Here is a 20842-nt window from a genome sequence, read left to right on the forward strand (position 1 = left end):
CTAATAACCCAGCATGGGTTTCTCAAAAACAAGCAATACAACTGGGTGATACTGAAAGTCATGGAATTTGATGAGGTCACCCAGGTGCAGATGAGGCTGATGGGAGTTGTAGTCTAAAACACCTGTCGGGCACCAGGTTGGGGAAAGGATAGTGTTGACAATAGTTGGGTGCTGCTTCAGACAGTAGTTATGTGCACAGTAAATCATACAGCATACACACCTTGTTCTAAAGAGTTAAAGGATCCCTATCTATCCCAAAAGCCTAGAGAGACTGTAAGCATGACGATTTGCCACAGACTTGTGCTTTGAAAAAAAGTGAGAAAGGGAGGGAAAGGGTGTACCTGTTCTGAAGCAATTGGAACCCAAGTCAGACATCGAAAGGGCTGTGCCTTTTGTTACTTATGGTCTCCCCAGATTGGCATGCAATGTTACACTGCAACGGGTGCAACCACTACATCTTCTCCTGGACTGGGAGAGCTTGACCACAGTAGTGCACTCACTGGTGACTTCAAAACTGGATTACTGCAGTACACTCTATGTGGGGCTAACCTTGTACTTCCCTTGGAAACTGCAGTTAATGCAGAATACTGCAGCTTCGTTGCTGGCAGGAGTGAGACTCTGAGCATGTAAAGCCTTTAGGCAAGATATATACACTGGTTGCCCATTTGCTTAGCAGGTTGACTCCTCCTTCCGTCTCAGAAGATCTGGGAAACATGGTGTGGTTTCTAAACTAATATTTTCTGTTATTGTGGGTTTCCTGTTTCTTTTGTGTTTGCATTCTGTTTTTTTCTTCAACTTTGAGGTGCACTTGCAGTCTCAGTAAGGCACAAAGTTCTGATCACTCTGACACCACAAAGTCTCATGTACTATATTCCCAAACTACTAGAAGCCTACGCACTGTAAGCTGATGTTTGCTGCTGCCCCAATACAATTTTTTATGTCTCTGTAACACTTCCCCAATGATAGAAATACAAATCAAAGACCAGGGCATGCAGGGTTGGCCCTATCATTAGGCAAAGTGAAGCGACCACCTCAGGTGGCAGGTGCTGGGAGGCAGCCGCTGCCACCACCCTTAAGTGTCCCTCTTAACCCTACAATGATCTTTGGGCTTTCGCAACCCCAACGTCCTGCTTCAACCCCATTTAGTGAGTCTATTTGCATGGATTACAACACCAGACTCCATTTATGACTTACCTTAATGACTTGTCCCTGATGTGCTCAAAAGTCAGAAGTGTGTATCTGCAAGTGTTATGTAATTTGGAGGAATATTAACCTTGCAATTGCCCAAAAGGTTTATCAGAAGCCAAGTGTTGGTTCAAACAGTAGTAGCTAGTGCATGATTCCAGGACAAGGACTGAATCCAGGAGGAAATCTGCTGATCTGGAGCCTTCCAAGACTTCTAGTGCTACTTTTTAGGTGTACAGGGAATTTCCTTTGACCTCGGTGCTAACATTTCCTCCCTGAGCTCTCGACGCAAGGGGAGCTTGCAATAGCTCCACTTCGCCTCTTGGAGGCACTCCCGCTCCATCCCAGAGCCCGCTTCAGACAATAGGGAGGGGACCAAACGTTCCCCCTCCCATCACTTCCTCGTCATTTCTGGGAACTTTTCTCCCATCATTCTCGGGATTTACTTCGAAGAGCCGTAGGTCATTTTTCGGTCTAAGATTTTGGCAACGGGAGAAGAGGGTGCTGGAGCTAGGCACACGGGTTAAGGTAAGGATGCTGGGAAATTTGGGGCAAGGGATTGAGTATCTGTTCTCAGTCACATGGCGTAGGGGGTCGCTTCGGTTTGGACAGGCATCGCTCTAGCCAGCGAAAAAGTCCCAGTCTCCAAAGTTCAGGTCTAATTTTAATTCCCGCGCTAAGATTCAGGGGCGGAGGTGGAGTCTGATCTTGAGGGGATCAGTGGCGTAGCGTGGGGGGTGCAGGGGGGGCCGGCCGCACCGGGCGCAACATCTGGGGGTTAGGGTTAGGGGGCGCAAATCCACGGTTAGGGGGCACAAATTACTTGCCTTGCCCCGGGTGCTGACAACCCACGCTACGCCACTGGAGGGGATCAGTAACTTCCAGCCCATTTTTGCCTGGAAATAAACCGACTGGCACAAGGACCACCGGCGCCTTGTGTTCGGCTGTGACTTTTCTGACGGACCTACTAAGGGATAAACGCTACTCTCAAACTCACATCATCGCACGTGCGAGCAGACCCTCTCGGGTCCAGACAGGCCCAGGACACTTCCAGCTTCAGAGATCCTTAGCCCATAATAACGACAATGCAAAAATATCAAAATAAGGCTCTTAAAAAAGAGTGAGACGTCATTTGATTAAAAAAACAATTAACGCAAGCTTTCCTTTTCTGTGCAAATGCACTAATTATTGAGGTGGAAATGTATTTTTTGTGCCATGCCACAGTTGATACTAAGCATGGTGAGTCTGTTTGAATGCTCTTGTTCCATAACGGAGCAGTAATGGTTCTTTACCTGCTCCAACATGTTTCATGGAAGCCGCTAATTCAGGCAAACCGGCAAAAGTATGCCATGAAATTGTGCTATTAAGAAATAACATTAAGATATGCACCAGAGAGTCGCAAGTTTGAGTATGTCTTGAAGCCATTTCCTTTGAATTGCAATGTTTCAAAGTTTAATGAAGATACTTGTTTGAGGAAGATGGCCTTGTCAGTGAGGTATTTTGAGGTTTCTTTGATGTACAGTGCTGCTTGCTGTGAATTGCTGCAGAAAGTAGATCTCCATTACTCAAAATGATCGTGGGTGGAGGAACTCTCCTGTGTGGATGAAACCGTTGCGACTTTGGGGGCTTTTTAGTTTGGAAAAACTGAGTAAGAAGGGACAAGATAGAGTTGTATGAGATTATACATGATGTGGAGAAAGTGGATTGAAAGAAGTTTGTCTCCCCCTCTCCTGATACTGGAACTGGGCTGCAAAACTGAATGCTGGAAGTTTTGAGACAGGTAAAAGAAGGTACGTTCTTCAAACAGCATGTAGTCAAAACGATGGGATTCAATCCCACAAGAGGAAGTGATGGCCACCAACTTGGATGGCTATAAAAGAGGATTAGACAAAGTCATGGAGGGATAAGTATATCTGTGGAAGCCAGATAACACTAGGTAAGTATGCCTCTGAATACCTGTTTGCTGGAAATCACCTGTTGTTCCACACACGTGGTTGACCGCCATGAGAACAGGATACAGAACTAGATAGGCACCTGTGTTTCCATGACTTTGATGGGTATAAAATGCAGTGCCAATTTAAAGCATGTATGTTATTCACATATCATCGTATTCTTGCAGATACATTTATACGTTGTATTAATTGTTCTTAGAAATATTGATAGTCTTAAAAACAGTGATGGGGGACCATTGGGTTTCCCAATATTGCTGAAGGACAACTCCCATCAGCCCCAGTAAGCATGGCCAATGGCCAGGGATGATGGGAGTTATTGTTCAGCAACATCTGAAGGGCTAAAGGTTCCCAACACATTCTCTAAAAGATCTGGAATGTGAATATATAATAAATAGAACTGTCAGGCCCATATCCCCTCTGCCATAGAACCAAATGCTGTCAATTTGGCAGATTGACAGAGGCTATTAGGGGTCAGCCCAAACAAAAATTTCAAAAAGAATGAGAAAATATAAAGGATACCTTAAAAAGGAGTGCCCTCAAATTAATACTTGGACTTGTTTCAATTAACTTCTGCAAAATAAATTATGGCCTTTAAGTTAAAAAACAGAAAGAAAAAAGCAGTGATAACGAAATAAGGAGACAGTTTACAAAAAATGAAAAGAGAACCATGTTGAGGATGAAGGAAGTTAATTGGAAGAAAAGAAGAACTGAAACATGGTATATATATTGTTAATTATTTGTTCAAGCTGTCCATCAACCTGTCCAGTAAAGTTAGTGAGGAAATGGGGGGCGGGGGAAAGAACCAAATGCTGTTCCATTTAGCCAGTATGCTGTTCAGATGTTGGTGGGTGGTAGTGTATTAAGATTACAATAATATATGTATGTATTCTGAGAATACTTGCATTCAGAAGTGACAGACCCCTAAAGAAAAAAGGGGGTCATGACTAACCAATAGCAGACAGTCCTTCCCCCACTTAACCACAGAGTTTGTTTTGCTCAGGGTTGCGCTTCCTGTGAGAACTCACAGTGTGAGGATTTTTTAAATATATGGAACTGCTTTTAAATGAGCAGGTGATAGTGGTGGCCAGGATTGCCTTTCCCCTCAGTTTAGGTGGCTATATCCACCATATGCCCTTCCTTCAATAGGTCTCATTGAGCAGCAACATTGAGTCATGCCTTAGTGACAGCCAGATCACACTCTTCATGGGGCTATTTTTGAAGAGTTCAGAATCTGGCTGCTGGGAGACGGAGATGGGTTGCAGAGGGTCAGTCCTGAAACAAGGATGGTTAGTTTCAGGGTCCAGTTCAGAATGTCTCCCCCACCCCCCTTTTCATTGCAATGTTCCATTTATTAAAAATATACACCTCTTTGAAGAAACACTGCAAATCAGGCAGCTAGTGTCGTGATAGATACTTTCAGCTATGTCAGGTGTGGGGAACTTTTGGCTCTCCAGATATTGCTGAACCACAACTCCCACCAGCCCCAGCAAGCATGGTCAATAGCCAGGGATGATGGGCATTGTCATTCAGCAACATCATCTAGAGAGGGCTGAAGGTTCCCCACACCCAAGCTATGTCATGGAGTGCAGACACCTTTCCTCCATGGCCCTAGAAGACAAGGCAACAGGCTATGGGGAAATAACAGGAGTTTGAACCTACAGATAGGCTACCTCAGAGACCATTTTTCTTATGCATAGGCCAGTTCTTAAGAACGTGCTTTGCAGCTCCAGCTGAGCAGAAGTAGGTGGCAGCCCCTTGTCCAAATTCCCACCACCAGGAACTCATGCATTATAGAAACTCCCTCATCTTTGTTCTTTATGGTCCTGCCTTTACAGCCTCCTGAAGGTCAATATCTCTGGAGTAAACAGTCGCTCTGGCAGTGTTAGAAACTCAAATGGCTCTTTAAACCAGGGCTACAGTTGCCGAAACAAAATGCCTAGTTGTCATTTGGGGGCCATATGGCTTGGAAGTTGTATTTTCCAACATGACTTTTTGGTTTTCTAAATTCAAATATAATGGATAGAATTCTACAGGATGTGATGCTCATGGGTGAAAACAGTCAAGATCCAAGGATCCCTAGGCATGCAGCTCCAGATGGTGGAGACATCAAACACCATCCTGGCACTTGGGCATCTTCACTTGGTTGCAAGTAGCTGATAGCCAGGAGCAAAATTCCCCTGGTACCTGGTGAATTTTGAATGCTGCATTCTGGATCCAACACCTTTTCCCTTATGGTTTATGCTTGGCACACCTTGCTGGGCTCCTTTGGCCTGGTATGTTCAGAACCAGCAGTTCAGAGAAGGGGTGCTGCCTCAGGGAAGGGCATGTTGTATTTTGCACCCTGTATTTTATGTTTGTTTTCACTCTCCAAGTGATAATGAGGGTTTATCTCCTTGGTTTTTTCCAGGTGCTGTGCTAAGCCTCCCTGAGACATCATGGCAGAGCAGAGTCCACCTCCCTATGATGGCAAGAAAACTGGAGCTGTAGGTGCGAGAGCATACTTTGACTCACCTGGTTAAAAGCAGAGATTCTGCAAGAAAGGTGGCAGAGGGGTGAGGGGCAAGAATATTGCAAATTGCTGGGGGACAGGAGAATCTCCACAAACAGGGAGGAAAGTTGAGAACTGGTATGAGGAGAGGCGCCAGGTACTAGGCAAGCCAAGAACCAAAATAGATGGGATGTTAAATGCATGGTTAATATATTTCTTAAACTACAAACAGTTGCCACTGGTGGGGGCTACCAGCAACTATTGGGATGGCAGTGGGTATTGATGGATAATATAGTGCCATGTTAAAGGTCCTGTTGAACCACTGTTTGAATTCTACTTCATGCTAAGTGTGGAAAAGCAATGCTTCAGCAGCGTCTATGGGCCCTAGGGTGGAATCTGTACCATCCAAATCTTGTGGCTTTGAAATTTACATTAACAAATGTTGCTGTTTGTCATCAGATACAACAGATTTGGAGTGTCTCGCAGAGGAAGATGGGGGTTTTCGCATTGCTTGTTGGGTTGACAAGAATGTCCGGCAAACTTTCATTCGCAAGGTAAGTCTGAAGGCACTTTGAGGGAGAGGGAGAAGGCATATATGATAGGGTCAAGGTGCTCTAGTACACAATTCAGCAACAGTCACCATTCATGTGAATCTGATCTTGCTACTGGGTTATCTTGGCATCTGTAAATTGCAACATGCTTGTTTGCATTTATATATACATATGCAGATGCTCACATCTTGTTTGTCTTCATGACCAGGTCTACAGCATCATCACCCTTCAGCTGTTGGTGACTGTGGGCATCGTTGCACTCTTCACTTTTTCGTAAGTTTTCTGGTGCTTTGCTAGAACTCTGGAGGGGTTCTGGGACTCTAAAGGTAGGGGTTATCAGAATGAACCAGTTCTACCCCACTATTCTGACATCTGGTTATTTCTGTTCCCATTTAGCTGCATTTGGAAATTCACATTCTAGATTGTAGAAGATGAAATTCTGTACCTGTGCCATTTCCCTAAAATCAGAAAAAAAGTATTTTATGTTGATTTGTTTTTAATTTATTTATTTTTTAATCTGTCCTGCAATTTTAAAGTGGTGAAATTATTCAAATATCTGCCTCTCTATCATTTGGGCTTGTTTTGTGGAACTTTTTTCTAGATGGGAGGGGATACTTTATTTTGTGACTTTGGCTTTTCTCAAAATCTTTAATAAAGAGATATTTGAATGGGTTCTTTCCCCCTTTTTCTTTTTGCCCATTAAAAAAAACATGCAAAATTATGCAATGAAAGAATTTCACCAGTGCATCGTTTCTCCATTGTTATAATTTTGTCTTTTAAATGGAAAACATAAATTTAAAAACCTTGTCCTTTCAAAGTTTCATCATTTTCACTACGGAAAAATGGCAAAATGCTCCTCCAAAGTCCAGCTGGATTCTGCCCACAATGTTCTGATCCAGAAACTATTCTGGCAGTACAGAACTGCAAGAACCAGGGCAGGTATCTCATCTTGTGCTCTCTTCCTTCTCCACAGACACCCTGTGAGCCATTATGTGCAAAGGAATATTGCCCTGTACTATGTATCTTAGTAAGTATCACTCCCTATACAGATGCAGAGCCAAATTCCGCTCTTGACCTGTTGCCAAGACAGATTGCTCTACTGGCCAGCTAAGCTGCTTCATGTCAGATTCTCTCACCCTGTCTCTCCTGTAACTTCCATCACTACCATTTCATAACAGCACAATGGCTGTGTTGTGCAGGGGGCCTCTGGGGAATAAGTTGCACATGGTGTCCTTCCCTAGAGGAAACCTGCCTTCTTCATCCATAGTTTCCTGATGAAACGTTGACATCTGATTTTACTGGTAATTTTAATGCGCTTTTTATATTTTATGTAAAATGCTGTTGAAGTATATAAATTCTATTAAATTAAATAACAGACATGCATAGTCAATTGATGGGAGGGATATTATTTTTGTATGGAGGCTATTTTCCTTCATGGTTCAAGAAGGGCTTGAGGGAGCTCCTACATTTGGAAAGCTGTTTATTTATTAGAGTTGCCAGCTAGTTTTAAATAAGTCATCTCGCTCTCTCTCTTTTTCATCCCTAGTGCTGTATTCTTGATCTGCTACCTTGTGCTGGTCTTGTGTAGAAGCATCCAGTACGTATCTGTTGACGACATTTGTGATCACACAAAAAACCGAGTTTCAACATTTGCTGGGACTCATAAGGAGGGGACAACGACAGAAGATGGACCTGTCAAAGGAGTTAGCATTTTGACAATGGCTTTGGATATAAATTGCCTTGGTATTTTACTTGGCCAGCTCTCTGGTACAGTGGCTTCACTTCTGTCCATAGGGCCAGTTCAGAGAGAGAACTACTGGCTGACTCAGTTCCCTGTCAGTTGTGCTGTGGGGTACTACAGGGAACTTGTATTTTCCCCAAATTAACATCTCCATAAAGCCGCTGGGAGCAGCCATTAGGACAGGGGTCAGTAAACTTTTTCAGCAGGGGGCCGGTCCACTGTCCCTCAGACCTTGTGGGGGGCCGGACTATTTTTTTTTTTGGGGGGGGAATGAACAAATTCCTATGCCCCACAAATAACCCTGAGATGCATTTTAAATAAAAGCCATATTCTACTCATGTAAAAACACCAGACAGGCCCCACAAATAACCCAGAGATGCATTTTAAATAAAAGCACATATTCTACTCATGTAAAAACACGCTGATTCCCAGACTGTCCGCAGGCCGGATTTAGAAGGTGATTGGGCTGGATCCAGCCCCCGGGCCTTAGTTTGCCTACCCATGCATTAGGAGATTTGAAGTGCAGTGTCATCAGTATGTTGAATTCTCTCAGAAGGCTCCTTTTCTTGAGGTGAGACCGCCTGCACGTACTCTCTGACTCTCTTGCCGGTGTCTTTCAGGAGGCGCTTCCCATGGAACATAATCCTCATGACTATCTTTGTAAGTACAGTTTTTTGTGTGGTTTGCATTCGAATGATGCAAAATCTCTATTGGGGGGAGATGGTGGAAGAAGGGTCTAAGATGAAGTGTAGGGCAATGCATTTGACTCGCCACAAATTTTCAAGCAAAATAAATTGTCCAAATTGGTTTAGTATGTAAAAAATAAATACTTGCAATTCTATCCCCTTTTCATAAATTCAGAACACCTTTGTATATCAAATATTGGGATCAACTAACTAGCCTTGCTAGTGGAAGTGGGCTTTCCCCCTTTTCTTCTCCCTACACCCCCAAAATTGACTTTGGGTGTGTATGAGAGAAGCCACAGAAAAGTATGTAGGGAAAAGTGGGGTGGGGGTGGGTTGTTCCATCTGGTGAGGTGAAAAGCTTGTGCTGACTGGATGATTGCCATAGTGCTAGGAAAAGGGCCAGCACAGAGTAGCAGATAAAGTATTTCTGTTATGTAAATAATGGAAGAAGCCGAAACTATTTGTCCTGATGTGTAACTAGGGGGTCAAAGGATGCTGTAGGTCAGAAGTGGGGAACCTGTGACCCTCCAGATGTTGTTGGACTCCAACTCCCATATGTCCCAGCCATGATGGTCAGTGGCCACAGATTACGGAATCTGTTAGATCTGGAAGGCCACATTTTCACCATCTCTAGTGCAGATGGTGCTCTGTTAATTTTTGTTTTGTTTTCTGATTTTCCCTAGACCATGTCCACGGCATTCATGACTGGCACAATCGCAAGGTACTGTGCAAAGTGGTAAATGGAAGTGATACAGTAGAGGCCTACACAGTGGGAAGCTGTTTCTGAGCTGGATTTAGAAAATGTCTCCAAATAGGTCATATCCCCAGACGCTACTGCACATCCCTTTTCACCCCTCTGCATGGAACTCATTTCTATGGTTGTGGCTGCAAAAAAATTAAATTAAATTAAATTAAAAATTGCATAGCAAAAGTGTGGAAATAATTTAACATCCTGACAGAATGTGAAAAGTTCAGCAGGTGGAAAGTACAGGAGGTAGTAGTGAGGGAAACAATAGCCAATAATGCAAAATTAAGTCTGCAATCCTAAACAAACCTAGAATTATGGGTGCTTGGAGTTGAACTGACCAAAGGTCATCTACTCCAACTTCCTGCTTATGCAGGCAGTCTGCTGCCACAGCTTCCCTGGGAGATGGCTGTCCAGCCTCTCCTTTAAAAAAAACCAACACCCCCCCCTTACTAGATTCTTTAATTGCTACTGGGGAAATTCCACTGAACATAGTGGAGCTTATTTCTGAGTAAACATCCCTAGGATTGCACTGTGAGAGAAGCAAACAATCAAGTGGATTCTTGATGAAATAAGGAAGCAGAAGGGTCTTGGCTCAATGATAGAGACCTGTTCTGCGTGCAGATGCTCCCAGCTTCAATTCCTAGGGCTGAGAGAAACCTGCCTGAAACCTTCGAGAGCTGCTGCCAGTCAGTGTAGGCATAACTGAGCTGGATGAACTGAAAGGTTGACTTGGCATAATGCAGCTTCCTATTTTCCTATGTTTGCACCAGCAAAATCATGTGGCTGGAGCATTGGATACAACCCCTCAAGTTTGAAAAGTTGTTGTTGTTTAGTCGTTTAGTTGTGTCCGACTCTTCGTGACCCCATGGACCAGAGCACGCCAGGCACTTCTGTCTTCCATTGCCTCCCGCAGTTTGGTCAGACTCATGTTTGTAGCTTCGAAGACACTATCCAACCATCTCGTCCTCTGTCATCCCCTTCTCCTTGTGCCCTCCACCTTTCCCAACATCAGGGTCTTTTCCAGGGAGTCTTCTCATGAGGTGGCCAAAGTATTGGAGCCTCAGCTTCATGATCCAGTGAGCACTCAGGGCTGATTTCCTTCAGAATGGATAGGTTTGATCTTCTTGCAGTCCATGGGACTCTCAAGAGTCTCATCCAGCACCATAATTCAAAAGCATCAATTCTTCAGCGATCAGCCTTCTTTATGGTCCAGCTCTCACTTCCATACATCACTACTGGGAAAACCATAGCTTTTACTATACGGACCTTTGTTGGCAAGGTGATGTCTCTACTTTTTAAGATGCTGTCTAGGTTGGTCATTGCTTTCCTCCCAAGAAGCAGGCGTCTCTTAACCATCTGCAGTGATCATGGAGCCCAAGAAAGTAAAATCTCTCACTGCCTCCATTTCTTCTCCTTCTATTTGCCAGGAGGTGATGGGACCAGTGGCCATGATCTTCGGTTTTTTGATGTTGAGCTTCAGACCATATTTTGCGCTCTCCTCTTTCACCCTCAATAAAAGGTTCTTTAATTCCTCCTCACTTTCTGCCATCAAGGTTGTGTCATTTGCATATCTGAGGTTGTTGATATTTCTTCCAGCAATCTTAATTCCGGCTAGGGATTCATCCAGCCCAGCCTTTCACATGATGAATTCTGCATATAAGTTAAATAACCAGGGAGACAATATATAGCCTTGTCGTACTCCTTTCCCAATTTTGAACCGATCAGTTGTTCCATATCCAGTTCTAACTGTAGCTTCTTGTCCCACATAGAGATTTCTCAGGAGACAGATGAGGTGATCAGGCACTCCCATTTCTTTAAGAACTTGCCATAGTTTGCTGTGGTCGACACAGTCAAAGGCTTTTGCATAGTCAATGAAGCAGAAGTAGATGTCTTTCTGGAACTCTCTAGCTTTCTCCATAATCCAGCGCATGTTTGCAATTTGGTCTCTGGTTCCTCTGCCTCTTCGAAATCCAGTTTGCACTTCTGGGAGTTCTTGGTCCACATACTGCTTGAGCCTTCCTTGTAGAATTTTAAGCATAACCTTGCTAGCGTGTGAAATGAGTGCAATTGTGCGGTAGTTGGAGCATTCTTTAGCACTGCCCTTCTTTGGGATTGGGATGTAGACTGATCTTCTCCAATCCTCTGGCCACTGCTGAGTTTTCCAAACTTGCTGGCATATTGAGTGTAGCACCTTAACAGCATCATCTTTTAAAATTTTAAATAGTTCAGCTGGAATACCATCACTTCCACTGGCCGTGTTATTTGCAGTGCTTTCTAAGGCCCATTTGACTTCACTCTCCAGGATGTTTGGCTCAAGGTCAGCAACCCCACTACCTGGGGTGTACGAGACATCCATATCTTTCTGGTATAATTCCTCTGTGTATTTTTGCCACCTCTTCTTGATGTCTTCTGCTTCTGTTAGGTCCTTACCACTTTTGTCCTTTATTATGGCAATCTTTGAACGAAATGTTCCTTTCATATCTCCAATTTTCTTGAACAGATCTCTGGTTCTTCCCATTCTGTTGTTTCCCTCTATTTCTTTGCATTGCTCGTTTAAGAAGGCCTTCTTATCTCTCCTTGCTATTTTTTGGAAATCTGCATTCAGTTTCCTGTATCTTTATCTCCCTCGCATTTTGCTTGCCTTCTCTCCCCCGCTATTTGTAAGGCCTCATTGGACAGCCACTTTGCTTTCTTGCATTTCCTTTTCATTGGGATGGTTTTCGTTGCTGCCTCCTATATAATGTTGCGAGCCTCCATCCATAGTTCTTCAGGCACTCTGTCTAGCAAATCTAAATCCTTAAACCTGTTCCTCACTTCCACTGTGTATTCATAAGGGATTTGATTTAGATTGTATCTTACCGGCCCAGCGGTTCAGTGCATAAACTTGGATTACTGTTATGTTAAAAGGTCTGCCTTGGATTCGTATCGAGATCATTCTATCATTTTTGAGATTGCATCCCAGTACTGCTTTCGCCACTCTTTTGTTGACTATGAGGGCCACTCCATTTCTTTTGCGGGTTTCTTGCCCACGGTAGTAGATATGATGGTCATCCGAACTGAATTCGCCCATTCCCGTCCATTTTAGTTCACTGGTGTCCAGGATGTCAATATTTATTCTTGCCATCTCATTTTTGACCACATCCAACTTACCAAGGTTCATGGTTCTTACATTCCAGGTTCCTATGCAATATTTTTCTTTACAGCATTGGACTTTCCTTTCGCTTCCAGGCATATCCGCAACTGAACGTCCTTTCGGCTTTGGCCCAGCCGCTTCATCAGCTCTGAATCTACTTGTACTTGTCCTCCGCTCTTCCCCAGTAGCATGTTGGATGCCTTCCGACCTGAGGGGCTCATCTTCCAGCGTCATAACTTTTATATGCCTGTTGTCTTTGTCCATGGAGTTTTCTTGGCAGGGATACTGGAGTGGCTTGCCGGTTCCTCCTCCAGGTGGATCACGTTTGGTCAAAACTCTCCACTATGACCGTTTGAAAAGTACCTTGTGCCTAATTTTGTTGTTGTTGTTGCATTATAATAAAATTATTTTAACAAAAATGTATGATTTATTTTTTTTACCTTTTTGTTACCAGCGTGTATGATACCAAGACTGTAGTCATTGCCATGATCATCACAGCAGTTGTAACCATCACTGTCACTGTTTTCTCCTTTCAGACAAAGGTGAGAAAGCCCGTTTTTTTCCAGTACAGTTAGCAGGCTTAGGAAGGGTGATTACCCTGTGGTGGAAATGGTGACTTAGCTAAACATGTTTGGATCCCACCCTTACAATACAAGGCCCTTGTCATAAACAAGAAATTCCTTGTCATGGTGTTATGTACACCTGGCCTGTCATTACGACATGCAGCCCTCCATTTCATGAGTTAGGCGAGACAGCCACCCTTCTCTTTTGTATGCTCCCATGAGCTGATCTTTCGGGGGGGGGGGGACACCATAGATATAATAATGCAGGCTAATGGCTGCAATTGTGACTACCCCTCCATTAAAAAATGGTATATGCAGGTAGAAAACTGGTTCCAGCCTGGCGAGCTCTAAACTAGAGGCCTTCCTTTTCCTCACACACTGGATTTACATGGATAGGAACATGGAAACACTCAATACAAAGTAGTTGTCTCCCAGGGTGCTTATGCGGTTCTTGCTGTTTGCCTTAAACTTTCACATCAGCTGTATATTGTAGACCCTCTTTGTGTGTAGTTTCAGAACTGCACAGGCAATATTTTATCTCATTAAAATAAATTGATTGTAAAAACCTGGTTACATGGCTTGGTGGGGGCAGAAAGGGATGGAGGAGAGAGTGTTGTTGTTCTCAGTTCCTTCTTTTGGGTTTCCCACAGGCATCTGATTGGCCACTGTGAGAAGAGGATGCTGGACTATATGGGCATTTGGCCGGATCCTGTTCTTAAGTCCCCCCCAGGCATCTGGGAGCAAATTAGTAGGCTTCCGCCATGTGTATGTAACACACTAAAATCAGAAAAGAATTACTTTCTCTTGCTTTCCTGTCTGTCGTGCTAAAAAAAAAAGCCCCCACAGTTCCTCTGTTTACTGATTTGAGAGGAACTCCATCATACCTAGTGGGGCTTCTGAACAGACTTGCAGAGAATTGGGAATTCTAATCTGAGGTAGCCATGGCTGAAAGTGGAAAGTGGACAGTTTTTATGTCAGGTTAGTTAATCCAGGACACTGTTGTCTTTGGCTCTGCCCACCTGTTGCCCTCAGTACAAAAATGGTTGCCCACCCGTGACGGAGGACTTCATAACTGAATACATTTGGGCAGTAATACTTCCAGAGGTAATAAGGTATTTTTGTCACTTCCTCCGTTGACAGGTGGATCTCACAACCTGGCGTGGTTTCTTCTGTATCATGGCCATTGTCTTCATGGTGACTGGCATTGCCACTGCCATTGTCCTGAGCTGCAAATACGTAAGTGGCTGGGGAACTTGCTAGCCTATGGGATCAGCAATACAACAAAGCTTCCAGTGGCAAAGCAATCCCAGTTGATATGTGTGTGTGTGTTCGGTGGGGGCTGCTGCATTGTTTCAGGAGGCTTTGAGCAATGGCTGCCCTTGCCCAATCTCTCACTTTCCTGAAAGAGTTCATTCCCTTCCTTTGGACCAAGGCCTGTTTAGAAGTTCAGCTTTATTCCCTTTGCCTGCTGCCTTAAGCATCCCTTCAGTATGCAATATGTTCTCCATGGGAATATTTTTGTTTTTTAAATGTACATCTATTTCTGTTAAGTCGCCTTGGGCCATTTTGAGAAACAGCGACTCGTAAACATAAATAAATACATATCGGCAGGTCTCTTGCTAGGTGATTACTTAACCTTTTTCATTCAGAGATGTAGAAACTCATTAGTTGACGCTCTTTTTCTTGTCTTGCAGATGTACTGGCTCGACTTGCTTTATGCGGCCATTTCTGCTGTAGTCTTCACCCTGGTTAGTAGAGATTTACTGTTGATTGCATGAATAGAGGTACCCCTTTTCCTGAAACAATATACGTGCAGCATTTTGAATATTCTGGGTGTACTGTGTTAATTCTGATAGGCAACAACTCAAGAGTTTCCTGTTTCGCCACCACCTCTTTGAGGTGGAGACCCTTCAAGAATCTTCTGGCTGTCCCAGACTAGCAGCATAACAGGCAAATGAAGCTAGAGGGGCACAAAAACAAGGAAAGGCTTTGGAGAGTGGATTTTGTCTAGCATCTTTAGATTTCTAGCAAAATTTATTTATTGCTTACGTTTCTACCTTGCTCCTCAGCCAAAAGACAAGTACGGCTGACAGTACTACTGTATGCAATGTAGCTTCATAGCAAATAGATGTGTGCTAAATCCAATGGCAGCTGCGTTGAGGAGGTGGGTACCAATTTTGTGGGAAGATGCTGGAACATTAAGATCCTTGGCTTTGTAGCTTTCACTATGTTTGCAGACACCAACGAATGCTTAACTACAGCTGCAAATTACTTTGAATTGGTTTCGGCCTGTCAGTATTTTCATCCCTCCCATTGCAAAGATCACCAGATCATGTTTGTTTTACTTTCTGTCTCAGAGAAAGGAGGGGGCGGAAACCACTCTTCCAGACTTCCGTCCCTAGCACTGTGCTGGTTTTTCTTTGATCTGTCTAGAGACTAGGTGGCAGTATGAGAGAGCTGGTTCTCTCATGCATGTCCGTTATGTTCTTTTGTTTTGTAGTAGTAGTAAAGTTAGGTATGCAACAAAACCTCCACTGTTTCGTTTCCATTACTCTGCTGCATTTGAGGTGCTCACAATAGCAAATGTGAGTCCACTGCACCAGGACCTGTTCCAGAGGAATGCTGTGCTCTGCTGTTCCTGTGATCAGAGGGTTGGTGAAAGTGCTCCCAACACCCATCCCATGCAGCTGCTGAAGACGTGGGCTTTAAAGGGTGTACAGACAGGGCCTTGCTATATTGCAATAGGCTTAAGAAAAGTTTACAGATGACTAAGTGGGAAACTCTGGACCAAACTAGACACAGCATTTTTCATTTAGTTGGTCCCACATAGCTGCCCCCTGCACCTTAATCAATAGCTGGTGTGGGGAGGGGGAAATCAGAGGGATCATGGCAGCCCCAGCCCAATACATTTTGGCACCCGAGGCAAACCACAAAATGGTTCCCTAGCCAGGGAAGAAGCAGTGAGTGGAGAGTTACATCAGGAACAGGTGGGGAGCAGGAAATCAAATCAGCTTTACCCAATGGTTGAGGTGGGAATCAAAGGCTGTTGATGGGGAAAGGAGGAAGCTTTAAAGATAGACCGTTTATTGAATGATGTGGCTAAATGCTGCTTTGTGATTCCTTACAGTTCCTTGCTTATGATACTCAGCTGCTGCTGGGGAACAGGAAATATGCCATCAGTCCCGAGGATTACATTTATGGAGCCATCCAGATCTACATAGATGTCATCTACATCTTCCTCTCCTTCACAAGGCTTGTGGGCAGGAATTAGGGACTGTGGGACCTGTACTTAGGGCCAGGACTTTGTCTCAGCATTTGGGCGAAACGTTTCTTCACCTTTTCCCTCTTCACCAGCACACGAGTCTGTTGTTTGCAAAGATCCTATACTGATGGTACACAAAGCTGATGCATAACCACTCCGCCACTAAGGCATTTTTGTATGGCCATTAAAATTTTGCATGTAATTTGACTGCGTGAAAATGCTCAACTGCAGAGAGTTAGTTGCGCTTAGGTCCTGTTGAAATCCATGAGATGTGTTATAGTCACAATTGATTTAAACCCCGCTGGTTTCAGTGTCATGGGCACAAATTGATTTCCGGGATTGGAGCCTGTAATTTTTACATTTTTCTGCAACATATGTAGGCAAGAAATATAGACCTTGCAGTGAACTTCCGCTCTCTTAGCTGTAACTGCAAATATATATATTTAAAATAAGCCAACTGTCCATTCTTGTTACATATTAGAGATTACGACAACTGTCTAAATATAGCACTGTTTGACGTAGTAGGCCAGTGATGGTGAACCTTTTAGAGACTGAGTGCTCAAACTGCAACCCAAAACCCACTTATTTATCGCAAAGTGCCAACACGGCAATTTAACCTGTTATGCAATTTTTCCGTGTGTTTCTTCTTTATGACTGCTGTTGTAATAAATAATCTTTCCTAAAAGTTATTGCATTATATATATATATATGTCTCTGAACACGGCCCTCAATAAGTGAAAGAGATGGATTCTTTGTCAAGAATAAGACCACATAGTCCCTTTTATTTCTCATAAAACAAATGCCTCCCCTGTAGAGAGCAAGAATGATTAAGGATAAACCTTTGCAGGATTGTTAGCCCCCTATCTTACTTGACCCACCCTCAAATTGGCATGAGTTACAAAAAATACAAACGCCTCTTTTAAAAAAAATGAAATGCACCCAACTATTAATTATGAGAATTAAAACACATGCTCTAAAACCCATGTATGGGGTGGGGGAAGTACACTGAAAAATTATACTTTTCATCTATGTAATTTAATAATACCATAAATGCAGTGTCTGGACACTTAATGGTTTGTGGAACTGACTAGAAACAGCTGTTCCTTTTACTTCATCTCGCAGCTTGCTGGTATTGCTACACAATCCTAGTCATTAGGGAAGTTATTGAAATCTGTGAGTGGTGTTTGTGCCAACTGTAACATTACAGTGGAACTAACACCACACTTTTATAGGTGTGCAGGATGGCAGAAGGCACTCTGTGGAAGAGGCATGGGAACAATATATTTGACTATCAAAAATGGTTACAAGCAGCAATTGATTTAATATGCTAGAAAGGACCCTGTAATGATACCGCCAGTGTTTAGGAAATCAAATATTGTGCTATTCACACACAAGAATCATAGAATCTTAAGAGTTGGAAGGGACCCCTAGGGTCATTTAGTCCAACCCCCTGCAATGCAGGAATCTGAGCTAAAGCATCCATGACAGATTGTTGGATTATAGCCAGTCGGTTCACCACAGTTCACCACATGCTCAAAATAAACCTGCATCTGCAATGAATCAGACTTCACACTTTCAATTTCAAGGATTTAATGGGACATTTTTATGCCAATCTGGCAAGGTGTGAATGGTGAGACCTGGTCTCCCCTCTGGCCAATTTTTTTTGTAAAAAATGTGATGAGAACACAGTTTTATTCCTAAATATGCTGCTGATCTAGAAAGTACAAGAAGATGGACTTAATGGGTCCTCGCTGCCAAACATTCCTTAAATAACTACTGTACCTGCGCTTATAATTCCACACCCCGCCTAAATATTACTCAGACCCACAAGAAGATCATCTTTTAACCCAAGATACCTACAACTTGATGCCAAGCTAGACTGCAGTGCTGTTTTCCTAGGACACATCTAATGTTGGTGATGGTAGGGAATTTATCGATAACCTCTGCTTAATCCCACACAAAGGCATCATGAGAAATCAGCTGACCATATTTCATACAGCGCTGTATGGTGTCTCACGCAGATTCAGAGAATGCACCGCGATAACAGCTGGTGGCAGAAGCCAATACCTGCAAGGTACTCCAATACACTGCAAAGTACTCTGGTACAGAGATAGAGCATCTTAAAAATGGCAATGATTGAGAGTTCTAGCCACTTTCATCCCAGGGCTAGGACTTCGTTTCAGCAAGTCCCTCTGTTTCTCGCAATGCCGTCCTGTATCGCTCTCTTTCATAGTCTCCCTCATTGGATGCCCTCATTTTCTGGCGGACTTTCAGCTGCTTCAGACGGTTCTTGTCCACTTCTCGTTTAGTGAGGAGGAAAAGGATGATGCCAGAAGGGAAACCAATGGCCCTGGAGAGAGGCAAAGAATACATAAGCCACAACTTGCTCCCAGGAAGATTTTGCTTGGGGCTGTTCAGTCTCACACCACAGCCTGATATCCTTCCACTCCCATACTCAGCCCATATATTCAAGGGTTCCTTAGCATTTCCATCAAACTGAGTTGCCTGGCATTGTAGGCTGCAAGATTGACAACTAACCTGGGGAGATCATAAAACAAACTGATGAAATGATGCTCACCAAGCAATGCCAACTGCCTTCATGGGGTTCTTGCCCTTCCTCCCTGTGGGAATATACTCCACATGTTCATAGGTCTTTCCACCAGACTGTGGTTTTGTCTGTAATTCTTCCAAAGCCCTGCAGCTCCTGTGGAAGGATCGGGCAGGAGTTCTGAAAGGCACACCTAAGCCTACAGCTCGGTTCATAGTGGCAGAAAGAAGGCCTGCAAAGGAGACACACTATAGTGAAATTGTACTTTTAAACATTTCATCTAGATTTATCCACCAATGCTATGTCCTAAACTCACTGAGTAACGTTGACCCTTTTAGTTTATGTACATGAAAATGTGCCTAGTGGTCTGATCCTATGCATTTGTGCTTCTAGGTGTGCCTTAGCAAAGTTCCTAAGCTGTCTTTTAAGAGGTCATCCATAGTGTGTTTGTCAGCATATTGCAAAGTGTCTTTTAATGTGCCTGATCCTTGGGACAATTCTGGTATAACAAATCCTGGCAGGAGACTAAAATGCCAGTCAGATGCAGAAAATTAATATGGCTTCTGTGCTTTGAACAAATTCCATGGAAGGATATTTTGGCAGGCATGACTGTCCTCTTCTTCACAGAGCTGTTGAAGTGCAAAGGAGCTCTATTAAAATAAAAACAAGGCTCTGGGGATTGGAGGTGTCTGTGCCCTCACCTACCTGGCCATGATTTACAAAGTGCTCCTCCATGGGCTGTTGTTGCAGCATGGCACAACAAACAGGGAGCATTTTTAAACCTGCTTTTTTTGCACACATCTGGTAGATTAAAAAAACCCCGTGTATTAAAAAATCCATCAATCATTGGTCATTTTGCCTACTTTGAAACTTGCCTGAAAAGTTGGTTTGTTGGAAAGCTTGTCAGGCTATCTCACAGACAATTTTCTTAAGGTGTGTGTGGATAGCTAAATAAATTCCTGCATGCATGCCTACAGTGGACCTCCAGTTTCCAAAACTTATGGAGGTAAATACTAATTGAGAGGAGGGTCAACCACATACAGTGTGAATATATTCCACCAAGTGCCACCCACTAGTGGGGACAGGAAAAAAGAGGCATAAAATTGAAAGTGCTGTGTGGACAACACACACACAAAATCACTCCCGTTATGTATCAATGCCCTAGAGTGGGTACAGCCAAGGTATACTTTCCCTGTTACTCCCTTGCTTCCGTTTACCTGACCTAACGGTGGGAAACAACACATATTTTTATTCACAAATCTTCATTGTTTCAGCCCCCATATTTTACGGAGGGCAGAACTGCAGAATCCTCCAGCCTGGGAAGCCTTTCTTTCTGACCCTCCTGTGCCGGGCGGGGGCTTTGCTGCCCGGCATTGTTTTGCTTGCCAGCTGATCGACGGCATTTATGCAGCGGATTTGGTCTGAGTCTGCCGCTCGCCGCTGTTTTTGGGGGGAGTTGCACCAAAAAGTGACATTTAAAACAACTACTGTGGGGCAGAGCCCTGGGCCCTGGCTGGGAATCTCAGCACAGCCACAGAGCTCTCTAGGCGACACCTCTTCCTCTCCTAACCAGCCCCAGCAGCAGCAGCAGCAGCTGCTCCTCCTCCGCCGCCGCCTAATTCACCAGCCTACCCGCTCGCTGTTTCCTCCCCGATGCCAGACCCCGCTTCCTCCCCAACAAGGTCGCATTGCACGGGCAGCCGCGCCTCCCCTCCCTACCCTGCAATCGAACCCTGCAAGCGGCCGCCATCTCGGGGAAAAGTTCTCTCTCGCTTCCTCCCGCTGCGCGCCAGGTACTAGCAAGGTCGAGGAGAAGGAAGCGAACCCGACACTACAACTCCCATGACTCCCTTTTTCGACGGCGAGGGGTCACATGGGCAACGAAGGCGCTCCTTCTAGGAGGAGGAGGAGGCGGCCCTCTGGCTCGGAACGCGGAGCTGGCGAATGAGGGAGTCCGCGCTGATGACCCCTCCTCCGATTCGCTA

The 20842-nt window shown here is 44.1% G+C and overlaps 2 protein-coding genes across 2 annotated transcripts; one reads left to right on the plus strand and one right to left on the minus strand.

Annotated features, from left to right (window-relative positions):
• Positions 1 to 1556: 1556 nt before the first annotated feature.
• On the plus strand, positions 1557 to 16994 carry LOC310850662 (protein lifeguard 3-like). Its single transcript, XM_083752311.1, has 12 exons — positions 1557 to 1713; positions 5545 to 5624; positions 6085 to 6179; positions 6385 to 6449; positions 7150 to 7203; positions 7723 to 7773; positions 8538 to 8577; positions 9287 to 9324; positions 12939 to 13026; positions 14188 to 14283; positions 14742 to 14795; positions 16175 to 16994. Exons 2-12 carry the CDS (start codon positions 5573 to 5575, stop codon positions 16316 to 16318), a joined length of 777 nt encoding a protein of 258 aa, XP_083608437.1. The 5' UTR covers positions 1557 to 1713; positions 5545 to 5572; the 3' UTR covers positions 16319 to 16994.
• An 888-nt stretch (positions 16995 to 17882) lies between these two features.
• LOC310851891 (uncharacterized protein) lies at positions 17883 to 20734 on the minus strand. Its single transcript, XM_083754520.1, has 3 exons — positions 20577 to 20734; positions 18888 to 19089; positions 17883 to 18659 (listed from the first exon to the last, which is right to left on the minus strand). Exons 1-3 carry the CDS (start codon positions 20605 to 20607, stop codon positions 18476 to 18478), a joined length of 417 nt encoding a protein of 138 aa, XP_083610646.1. The 5' UTR covers positions 20608 to 20734; the 3' UTR covers positions 17883 to 18475.
• Between the last annotated feature and the right edge of the window lie 108 nt (positions 20735 to 20842).

This window comes from Podarcis gaigeae (genome assembly GCF_964106915.1).
Source record: "Podarcis gaigeae genome assembly, chromosome: 1".
In the NCBI taxonomy this organism is placed as follows: domain Eukaryota; kingdom Metazoa; phylum Chordata; class Lepidosauria; order Squamata; family Lacertidae; genus Podarcis; species Podarcis gaigeae.

Bases quoted from the DNA above. Each gene is read 5' to 3' on its own strand.
- LOC310850662 (XM_083752311.1), top strand. From the start codon at position 5,573: ATGGCAGAGCAGAGTCCACCTCCCTATGATGGCAAGAAAACTGGAGCT. The intron at 8,578-9,286 runs GTAAGTACAGTT...GATTTTCCCTAG, and splicing joins TAATCCTCATGACTATCTTT to ACCATGTCCACGGCATTCAT. The intron at 13,027-14,187 runs GTGAGAAAGCCC...CTCCGTTGACAG, and splicing joins TTTTCTCCTTTCAGACAAAG to GTGGATCTCACAACCTGGCG.
- LOC310851891 (XM_083754520.1), bottom strand. From the start codon at position 20,607: ATGGCGGCCGCTTGCAGGGTTCGATTGCAGG. The intron at 19,090-20,576 runs GTAGGGAGGGGA...TCTCCTTTGCAG, and splicing joins TTGCAGGGTTCGATTGCAGG to GCCTTCTTTCTGCCACTATG. The intron at 18,660-18,887 runs GTGAGCATCATT...GCCTCTCTCCAG, and splicing joins AAGGCAGTTGGCATTGCTTG to GGCCATTGGTTTCCCTTCTG.